This window comes from Fukomys damarensis, unplaced genomic scaffold (genome assembly GCF_012274545.1).
Source record: "Fukomys damarensis isolate Sample0158 unplaced genomic scaffold, DMR_v1.0_HiC HiC_scaffold_16, whole genome shotgun sequence".
In the NCBI taxonomy this organism is placed as follows: Eukaryota; Metazoa; Chordata; class Mammalia; order Rodentia; family Bathyergidae; genus Fukomys; species Fukomys damarensis.
In genome coordinates this window covers 25991927-26003152 of record NW_022900928.1, presented here as the reverse complement: position 1 = coordinate 26003152, position 11226 = coordinate 25991927, and the positions used below count along the sequence as shown (strand labels likewise).

General features: G+C 42.4%; 1 protein-coding gene across 2 annotated transcripts in view; it reads left to right on the top strand.

The window, feature by feature from the left end:
* The window catches only part of Clpb (caseinolytic mitochondrial matrix peptidase chaperone subunit B), a 140248-nt gene that overhangs the window by 61968 nt on the left and 67054 nt on the right, over positions 1-11226 (top strand). The window contains exon 5 of one of the 2 annotated variants that reach the window (XM_010603218.3): positions 2711-2800. The exons of the other annotated variant lie outside the window; for it this stretch is intronic. Coding sequence (XP_010601520.1) covers positions 2711-2800 — 90 coding nt within the window. The remainder of the gene's footprint in view (positions 1-2710; positions 2801-11226) is intronic. 2 annotated transcript variants of the gene reach the window in all.

Genomic DNA, 11226 nt, shown 5'->3' with positions numbered 1-11226 from the left:
TGATCTGTTTTGTTACCTCCTGTGCTATGGGTCCAGGGAGTCCTGTTGGTTCACTATCAGACTTTTCATCCTCATTTGTCCTACTATTTGCCATTGGTGAAGTTCACTTATTTTCTAATAGATATTTCTGTGGGCCTTGGGCTACTGTTAATACTGAGGGAAAGTGGTAAGTTGTGGTTTATGACCTTGGCAAGATCTCTCTACCCCTAGTAGTGTATCCTTCATCTATCTTATCAGTATTGTGAAAGTCAAGGATAAAATACCCATGTGAATTGTAGAATACTCTACATTTGTGCTTATTAGTTCCATTTATTTATAAGTCAGTGTACACTTACTATTAGCATTCTTCTAAATATATAGAGGAGTGTACCTGGTCTAGACTTCAACAGTTCTGCTAGACACATGAAAAGATGAGCAGGAAATCACAGTATGGAATGGTAAATGCAAAGGTAGTTATACAAAGAATAAAGGCAGCACCGATAGAGGTAGTGGTGAGCTCTGCCTGGGAGCAGGGGATTGTCTGGGATGTGTCACATGGTAAGTGACTTTTAATTGAATCTTAAGGTTGAGTTGGAGATTGCCACGCTAGCCGAGAAGGATAGATCTTCTGGGCATAGAAAACAACATGCACAGTGACATAAGGTAGAGACCGGTGATAGCAGATAACATCATCTGCCACAATTTTGAGAACAATAAGAAGTTAGAGAGGGAAGGTTAGGTTACTCTTGGAAAGAACCTTATAAGGGAGCTCACATTGTATTCCAAAAGCTATTAAAGGATTTTAAACAGGAAATACTGAGTTCACATTTGCATTTTAGGTGAACCGTTTTGGCAGAATAGAGGAGAATTTGGAGGGGTGAGATTAGCGATGGTTCTTGACCTCTTGGAGATGATGGACTCCTTCAGGAATCTGATGAGAAGCTTTGCTCCTCTCCCTCAAAATGCACTTCAGATTTCTGGTGGCTCCTATAGAGGGACTTTAAAAAAGGAGAAAATACATGTCAGGAAGATAAGAGGTTGAGTACTCAGTGGATTGTGTAATGGTGAGGAAAAGTGCATGACCACGATGAAACTTCAGGTTCTGATTTGGGGGAACATTTGAGAGTGTGGATCTAGAGTTCAGAGGAATCTGATAGGGATTTAGGAGTCACCAGCATTTGCATGGGAGTTGGCTCTAACTGAAATTGCCCAGGGAAAGGAGTTAAACTGAGGGTATAGGAAAAGCACCAGTGTTTAAAGTGTGAGGAAGAAAGAAGATCCAGGCCAGGAATCTAAAAGGTATTGGACATATTTTGTACCTTTTCTTCCTGCTGAGGACAGACAGCGGTCCTCCTGGGGACTCAGTCATCAGTTGCCCATGCCTAATGCGATCCTTCTCCTGTCTTACATGTAAGTACTGTTCCTTAGCATGAGCCTGCTCAGCCAGGTGCATTGTAGACCTCCCCATTCTAGCCAAGGTTGGTGTTTTTGAGTAGAGGGCAGGCTTGTTGGTGGTGCAGGTGCCCCAGGAATACCAGCTATGAAAATCTCCCTGACTTGGCTATTCTTTCCATTCTCTGCAGTCCTCCAAATGGTATCTTCATAGAATGCATAGAAATAGCAATTCCTACTTTGTAGGATTATTCAAAAGATTAGAGATAATCACATACATGTAAAACACAGTGACATTGAACAAAGATTTTCTTATGGAGGGGGTTTTGGCTCAGTTAAGGTAGGAAAGCCATTTAGGAGATGATGAGCAACTTAACAGTTCACAGGCTGGTAAGTTAGTCTCCCCATTAGGGATTCTTGTCTGGGGTCACTGGATATTATATAACCTTCGGGGTTCTGCCAGCTGTGTGATTTCTAAGGTTCTAAAAGCTGTTGGCTCCAGAGCCAGGCAACATGGCACATACCTATAATCTCAACACTCGGGAGGCTGAGGCAGGAGGATTGCCACAAGTTTGAGGCCAGCCTGGGCTACATTGTGAGTTCAAGGCTAGCCTGAATTACAGAACATGACACTGCCTCAAAAAAAAAAAATTAAAATTAAAGAAAATAAATAAAAGCTATTGGCTGTACATCGGAGCAAGTAATGTACTTAGAAAAAGTGGGATTTAATCTGGTCTTTGGGGTTGAAGAGGAGGGTCAAAAAGAAACATATTCAAAGCAGTGAACACAGCTTGGGCAGAGGCATCCAGATGGGACAAATAGAGAGTGTGGGAATCATGGCTGTCCCTCTGCCAGCTCATTCCCCACCCATACCATTCCAGGAGAGTTCCACTTGTGGCTGGCTGTTGGGTGGTGGGCCCCAATCCTCAGGTGGAGGATGCAGTAAATTAGTGGTAACAGTAAACAAGTCGCCCAGCCTGAGATGCCGCTGGCTGCTTGTAAGTAACTGTTATAAACATCAGATGTCTAGGGCTGTCAGAAATGCAAGCAAGCACTCTGAGTGCCTCTCATATGTACAATTAAAACAATAAAACACGGCAGAAACGTGGCCAGAGCAGGCTATAAATCAACTTCTTTTCTCAGCTTCGAATGGCAGCTGAATAAAAATGAGTTGTGCAGAAGCTGGGTTAGCATACGGCCCTTCTGGGGGTAGAGGGCCTGCTTTGCCAGGCTGGACCTGCCAAGGTCAAGATCATCTGTCTGAGAACCCCTTTCCCCCAGCTTCAGGGGCTATGGGTCCTGGCCTGTTTCAGCTGACCTCCCCATCTCTTGTCTTCAGATGGGGGACAGGACGGTGCAAGCTGGCTGCTCACAAACCAGTGGACAAGTGCCCTGGAGTTCAGGAGGTGGCTAGGAGTCCCCACCAGTGGTAATGGAACTGCTCTCTATACTGTAGTATTTCTCCCCCTCCCCAGGAATAGTCTCAACTGATTAGTTCATCTACCCAGGATAAGTTAAACACCCTGTTCCCGGACCTTCTCAGGCCCACAGAGAGAATGTATATTGCTAGAGAACACAAACTGGCATGGTAATATTGAGGCTCCCTAGGAAATGGGACTCTGGAGAGCTTGTTAAAACACAGATTCCTGGGCCCTACCCCCAGAGATTCAGTGGGTCTGAAATGGACCTGAGATTTTGCATTTCTTCCAGGCTCCCATTCTGCATAGCATACTCTAGGCTACAGGTGTTAATTTCAGTCTTGTGTTTGAACTTCTTAAAAAACTCATCTGAGCCTTTACTTTCCTAGAAGAGATCTTATTTTGTCACTTTAAACTTCACTCCTCAAGAAGCTATGTATTTAAGCCCTGGTAATGTGTGTGTGCATGACACTTAATAGCTCTGACACCTGGAGCAGTTTCATATGCTTCTCAGAGATTCTGTCTCCTATTTGTAATATAAAAGACATCGAGAGAGCTAGAGGTTCTGTATTTATCACTTGCCTAAAGCCTAGAACATAAGCCAGGCATAATGGTGCACACCAGTGATCCCAGCACTCGGAAGGCTGAGGCAGGAGAATCGCCTCATGTTCAAGGTCTGCCTGAGCTACATAGATCAAGGGCATCCTGAACTATGTAAGGAGACCTTGTCTCAATTTGAAAAAAAGAAAAAAAAAGAGCATAGATAGAAGGAATTCCATTAAGGTAAACCCTTGTTTTTGCATCATCGTCATCATCATACTCTCATGGAACATCATTCAGCATCTTTGACCCAGCCTTCCAGATATTTTTCATGGTAGCAAAACTGTCTTCCTTCAAGAGGATAATAGAATCTTAGGAATAGTTTGGCTCTTACCTGACTCTGTGACCTTGGGCAGTTCTGTCTTTCAGAGCTAGTTTTCTCCTCTGAAGAGAACAGTGTTTCCTACACCATCAGCTTGTTATAAGAATCAATTGAGGTGCTTATGAAAGCACTTGAGAAGATACAAGGTATCATGTAAATGTAAGGTGCTAACAAGAATAGCAATTAATAAGACTGAAGAAGTGACTGAGACAATATTTGACAAGGGTCCATTCAGAGGTACAGATAACAAGGATTAGCAGAGCTCAGAGAAAAGACACTGCCTGAAACAATCAAAGAAGTAAAGTAGTACTTGAGCCTCAAAGTCCAGAAAGGTTTTAGATGGCTGCGTGGAAGGCAAGTAGTTGGATGCAGGTGGGTGTGAGTAAAGAAGGAGTATTCTAGGTCTACAACCTTCACAGGTAAAAACAGAAACGTTATATTTCAGGTTGCTGAGTGATTGTGTTAGGGTGCAGCCCCACACAGATTCCATGTAGAGAGTGATGAGCCATAAAGATGCAGTATTAGCACATTGGGGCCAGATCCAGTATGCTTGGGTTTTGTCCTTTAAACAAGGAAGAATCTTGAAAGTCCTAGAGGAGAGGGCATTGCAGGAACTGACTCTTTCCAGATTGGAGAAGCAGGGGAGTTGACAACTTCACAACATGATAGCTGCAGCAACTGCAAATAACATTCGTTAACACTGTGTGTGCACGGCAACCCTGTGATGTAAACACTGTTGGAAACTGAGGCAGAGTGGTGATGTCAAATGCCAGCAGAACCATCTCCTGCTCTTGGCTAGAACCCAGTGACCTCATCAGCCTGCCTATGCCCTTACTGAGTCTGCTGAGAACCTCTGGCTCATCCAAAGGGTTAGGAATCTACCAGGTCAAAAGCAGTTCAGGCAAGTTATTCTCAATATTGTTCTTGCTCTTCTTCATCCTATCCAGGACCCTCAGAGTCTCATCACACCTCCAGGGTCAGTGATTCTACAAGTCATTTCTCAGTAGTACCAGCCACTGTGGAGTCACCAGGGTGGACAGTGCACTGTCACTCCCTCAGGCCTTTTGGCCACCTTCCAGGTTAAATCTCTCAGCCAGTGAGGTTAATTGTTGCCATTCTGTTAGTCCTCTGATCATGCATGTGTGCCATGTGCATGTGCGTGTATGTGTGTGGTGTGTGTATTCTAAGAGAGGGAGATAGACTAGTTGGTGTGTTTTATTAAAAAGAATAAATTTGATGCATTTATAAAAATAAGAAAAATGCGATTGGGTGGCAAAGACTAGTCTTGTGATTTTTAACTGATTTACATATTTTGTGTATAAATATTTTTTCATCAAAAGTTCCAAATCAGGGATGGGTCCCACACACCACACAAAATATATTAGAGACATTTATATGGATAGCAGGAAGGGAGACAGAGGGCTGAAATTTTCCAGGCACCCAGTGATTGATGGGGGCTGAGGCTCCCCCTGACGCTTTATTGAGTTTCCGATGATTATCTCTCGCTGAGACATTTTTTACAGATGACGGTCGAGCTGTCACAATGGACCATGGGGGAAAAAAAACCAACAATAATAACACTTTAATCTTTTTACTGCACTGCTCCCTAGTATCTCAGATTCATCTTCCCTGACGCACGCAGTTCATTATCCTGCCCCTCCCTGGATTGGAAATAAAGGAAAATAAATATATATGTAGACACACTTACCCACATACATACACACACACAGAGTATATAAAAGAGACCACCTCACAACCAGAGAGGGGTAGAATTTATTGTTCTTTTTCCAAGTGTTGAGGTTTATTAGTAGAGATGCTGGGTTGGCTTAGAATTGGCTATTAATTACAGCATTTTGTATTTGTTTTTTATTGCAAGTTTTTAACATCTTGAAGAAGAGGCAGAGGAGAGGCAGGCAGGTGCAGAGATGGGGAGTACTAAGGGACCGAGTGGGACCAACCAGGTAGCACAGCTGCTAAGAGGCAGAGAGAGTAGCTCTTTCCTCTTGCTGCTGGCCTGTCCCAGAGGATCCCTGGAGCTAAAAGAATGCCGCTTTGGTCAGGATGAGGAACGGGTGTGAGGAAAGGATGAGCTCAGGATAAATAACAAATCAAAGAGGTCCAGATACCTTTAAGCATGTTACCACTCTGAGAGTTAGGAGAGGTGTGAAGTAGAAGTGGTTCAAGCAGTTGGGATACATCGGTAGATAACGATGACAGTTTAAGAGTTTGCCCCGCATTTTAATTTGAATGATGAAAAGGTGAGATGTGGGCTCTGGAAAGCCCTACCTGACTCTGTAGTCAAAGGAGGGATCCTGGATCAAAGAGGATGCCGCACTGACTGTCTAGAATATACACTAGGTCATTGTTTTTTCTAAGTTCCATGACAGCCTTCCTGATCTCCCTTTTCATGAGAGTGAAGTGTCTCCTATGGAATAACTGCTGACCCAGTCTTTCTTTTATTTCATCAAAACTCTTCTGAGCGCGTGCTGTGTGCCATGTCCCGTGCTGTACTAGGACAGGGTCATGATGGGGTGAGCAGGATCATCTTTATAAGGAGAAAGCTTCTGGGCTGTGAGCAGAGAGCTTGGTACTTGTGAGAACCATTTTGAAGCAGGGGCTGGTTCTGTAGCCATAGGCCAGCCTAGGTGACCATGAGTGCCTTTGCTGAAAAGGAGAAGATCTAGATCTATATGGTACAGTGTTTGTCCTTCAAGAACATATTTTCTGCTTGTGGAGACAAGCTTGATACCTATTCACTAAATAAGTACTTGTCAAGCATCTACTTTATTCAAGAATGTATTACAGGGTCAGGGATGTAGCCCAGTGGCACAGGCATAAGGTCCTGAGTTTGATCCTCAGTACCAAAAAAAAGAAAAAAAGACTATGTACATAAGATGATTTGAGCACACAAAACTGTGTTAAGAGAAAATATTGGTAAATTTGAAGTAAACTATACATTCCTAGACCATAAAGAGGAAAAGAGAATCATGAAACAAAGCTGCTTGAGTCACAAACTGTGGGTAAAATGTAAATAATGTAGCCATCATGTATTTGTAATCAAATAGAAAAACAGAGTACAAGCATTGGAATTGAACAGACCAACTCATTCATCAACTACTAGTATGACTAAGTTATATAACCTTTCTAAGTCTCAGTTTCTTCACTTATTAAATAGGAATAATAATATGGCGGCTTAGATGGTTCTTGTGAGGAAAATAATTGTAAAATTCCTGAAACTACTGGCACATAGTACATGTTCAGTAAATAGAAACCATTAGAGTTGTATTCTTAGTTCTCTGAGTATCAGAGGAAGATTCTTAGTGTTGGGATTTTAGCCTTTAGACATTGCCTGTGACCTCCACTTAGTATGAAATAGGCTTCCTGCCTTTCTATAGGGTTGGTGCTAGAGGTGATCCTAGCCAGAGTTAGGATGATGTATGAAAAGAGAACAGGACAGGATAACAAATTTATTACCATTCTATTGAGTCCTTAACTACATGCCAAGCAATAGCCTCCACACCTTACGTACATTTTTAAGCATAACAACTCTGTAGAGATTTGATTCATATGTTATATAATTCACCATGTGTAGTATCTAATTTACTGATTTATAATATGTTCACAAAAGTTGTGCAACCGTCACAATCAATTCTAGAATATTTTTATCATTTCATAAAGAAGTCCTGTACACATTATGATTCTCTATTTCCCCTTAACTACCCTCAGTCCCTGGCAACCAGTATTTTCTATCATTATAAATTTCTATAAACTGGACATTCCATCTAGATGGAATCATACAACATATGGTCATTTGTGACTGACTTCTTTCATTTAGCATAAAGGCTCATCCATGTTGAAGCATGTCATACTTCATTCCTTTGTATGGCTAGATAATATTCTTCAGTATGGATATACCACATTTTGTTCATCCTTTCTTTAGTTTAGACTTTTGAGTTGTTTCTACTTTGCTGTTAGGAATAATGCTGCTAAGAATATGTACAGATTTTTATGTAGACACAAAGTTTTCAGCTTTCTTGAGAATAATATTACTAGGAGTAGAATTTCTAGGTCATATAAATAACTGTTTTTAACCTGTTCAGGACATGCCAGACTACATCTACACTATTTAACATTCTCACTAGCAAGGCAGGTGGCGGAACCACTGAGCTAAATCCCTGGCCCTCACTGTGGTTTTGATTTGCATTTCCCCCATGGTTAGTGATGTTGAGTATGTTTTCATGTGGTTTTTGGCCGTTTGTATCTTGTTTGGAGAAATGTCTTTTCTGGCCCTTTATGCATTTTAAAATTAATTTTGGAATCTTGTCAGGTAGGAGATGTTGCTTCTGTTTTGTAAATGAAGAAACAGAATATCAGTAATATTAAGTATTCTGGCCAAAGTTACAGTGTTTTGCTTCCCCGTCCATCTCCAACCCCCATGCCCTCTCTGATGCATGATGCTGCCTAGTGATGTTTCATGGTAGGATCACCAGGGTCCTCTGTAAGGGCCTTCACAAGCAGGAAGGGAACAGAGAAGGTTGTAGAAAGTTGGTTGTAGAAATTCACAAGGGCCAACTGGAAGAGACTTCTGAAAGTCAACAGAGGATTGTGGATGTTCCTCGAGTTTCAGGATAGGAGAAGACACATTAATTTTTAAATTGTCTTTTTTTGGGGCAGGGGGGTTTGAGACACGGTCTCACTATGTAGTTGAGACTGACCTGGAACTCACTATGTAGCCCAGGCTGGTCTCAAACTCACAGCGATCCTCCTGTCTCAGCCTCCTGAGTGCTGGGATTACAGGCATGCGCCACCATGCCCTGCTTAAATTATCATTTTCTAAGTATAAATTTATTTCTGTGATACCTACTATATGGCATCATCTCAGATTTTCACAGAAACTCAGTTAATGTGCATTAATGTTCCCATTTTATCAATGAGAGGTTTGTGGCCCAGAGAGATGACATGATTTTCCAGAGTAGGAAATTGTGATTAGGACCCAGGTCTCTCAGGATCATAGTGATAAGATTCTTTCCTTTCAGATACTCTACAAAACAGTATTTTTATGTAATCTGTAGCATTTGCAATTTTTTTAATGGTTCTAGGGAACACATCTAGGATATAGCACACGTTAGACAAGCACTCTATCACTGAGAGCTACATCCTTAGCCCAGCTTTGAGGGTAGGGTTCACATTCTGCCCCCAGAGCCCAGGCCATGGAATATACTTAATGTGGTGGATGAATAAGGACTAGAGTGGAGTATCTATCTGGTATAAAAGAACTTAATTCCAACTGGGATTTGGGGAGAAAATATAATATGAGGGAGGTATTGGGTAAGGGTCTCATCCCTTAGAGACTATGCTCTGACGTTCTAAACATGGGATTTGGGGTGAGCACTCTGGTGTCCAAGCATCCTTGGCCTCCCTGGAGAAGGACCACACAGGATGTATTCAGCCAACCTTTTGTCTTTCTGTTCTTCACAAGAACATCAGAGGCAAGAGGACCCTCTAAGACTGTCTGGCCAGTGGTGGCAAACCTATGGTACTCGTGCCACAGCAGGCTATTTTATCATTGAAAGCTCCAGAAAAGCACTAATCTAGGCCAATGCTTAGATTGTTCTGAGGCACTCTGCAGAGGCCTATTAAACGTACCTTTGCTCAGTGGCACCCCACCTGCCTCACAAGTGCAAGGTCCTGAGTTCAATCCCCCCATTAACAGGGGAAAAACATACGTTTGTAGGCCCTGCCTCAGGACTCTGAATGGCTGGAGTAGGGGCCAGAGAATTGATGTGTTTTGATCAGCTGTTCAGATGATTCTGTCCCTACTGAAGTTTAAGAATCAAGAATACAGAAAAATTTTCTACTCTAAAAACAGGGAAAGCTGGGCATGGTAGTGCACGCCTGTAATCCCAGCACTCAGGAGGCTGAGGCAGGAGGATCGCTGTGAGTTCGAGACCAGCCTGGGCTGCATAGTGAGTGAAGGAAGGGCAGGGACAAGGGGAAAAAATGAGAACCAAGACTTGTCATGTTAAGGTACAAGATCCCAATAATGAATGTAACTGTACTGTATACCTAAATGTACCAATAAACTCAATTAAAAAAAAAAAAAACAGGTCAATCTCAACTACGTAGTGAGACCCTGTCTCAAAAAACAAACAAACAAAAAAAACAGGGAATTCAGAGACACAAAGGAATGAACCGTGTATCAAGTTAATGAAAGAGCCAGTCTTAAACTCAGTTCTCTGAATTGTCTCCTGGTCTGCTATTCTTGCTGATCCCATACTGCTTAGTTTCTCTAAAAAGCTGTTACATATCCATAGCTTTTATTATCCTAAATCCAAACCCCTCTTAGGATCAGGCCCCTACCTATCTGGACAGCTTTATCTCTGTCACTGTTTCATCTGCCTCAGCTTGGTGTTGCAGGCTTGCTGAAGGGTCCCACTCTCATTGAATGGACAGATAGTGCAGTTTTTAACCCTTTGCAAACACCACTCTCTCTCCCAGAGTGCACTCACTCTTCACCACCTGCAAGCTTCTTGTCCTCAAGATGGTCTTTCTGGGAGATTTCTTCCCGGCCATATTACATGTACCTGTTTTGCTCACATCAAACATGTGGCCCATCTCATAACACTTACTGTACTGTAGGGTTCAGTAGTGCTGTGCTCATGGATAAGCCGACAGATAGCAGTTCATGTGAGCTCATTGCTGAGACCATGTAAAATACTGAAATAATGCTGTATGGAATACAGAAAGTGTTATGAACTAGTTACTGTCAGCCATGAGGAGTTGGGCATCTAATTGGGTAGTTAGAAACTAACCTCCGGAAAAAATCTAACAACCAGAAAGTGTTACAGGTAGAATTTTTATTTTTGTTTTTTGTTTTTGTTTGTGGTGCTGGGGGTTGAAGCCAGGACCTCTAAGTGCTAGGAAAGTGCTCTAACACTGTGCTAGGTCAGGTTTTAAGATAATATAATCAACTGCTAAATGACATCATACAATCAGCAGTATAGGCATTCAGGGCAGAGCTGGAAGGAGGGGGTTTTTGTGGATGAGGAGGACATGAATTGGGTTTAAAGAACAGACCTGATCTGGATCGGGAGGAAGGCCTTCCAGGCCACAGAAGAAAGCCAAGAGCCTTGCTCTGTCCAGGGACAGTCTCCTGTTGACCTAGCATGGGAATCTCTTGCTCCCCGAATCTCCTGGCTAAGACAAGGCTGGGAGGCAGAACTGACAGCACTCCACAGAGGTTCAGGCAGCAGCCTTCTGACCCTGACATTGGGGTAGCTGTCTCATGGGTTATAGTAGGTCTTTGGTGAGAAAATAGATATAAAACACTCACCATTAAAAGGCCCCATTTCTTTCTAGTCGTATAAATTACCAAAAGAAAATTAATTGAACTTTATGCTGACACTCTCCCCACTTTTTCTGGTTTGAATAACTGTGAGAAGGATGAAAATGATGACATGAAGTAACTCATCCAAGTTGCAGAATACGAGGCTTCTCTGGTTATGAAGACACACA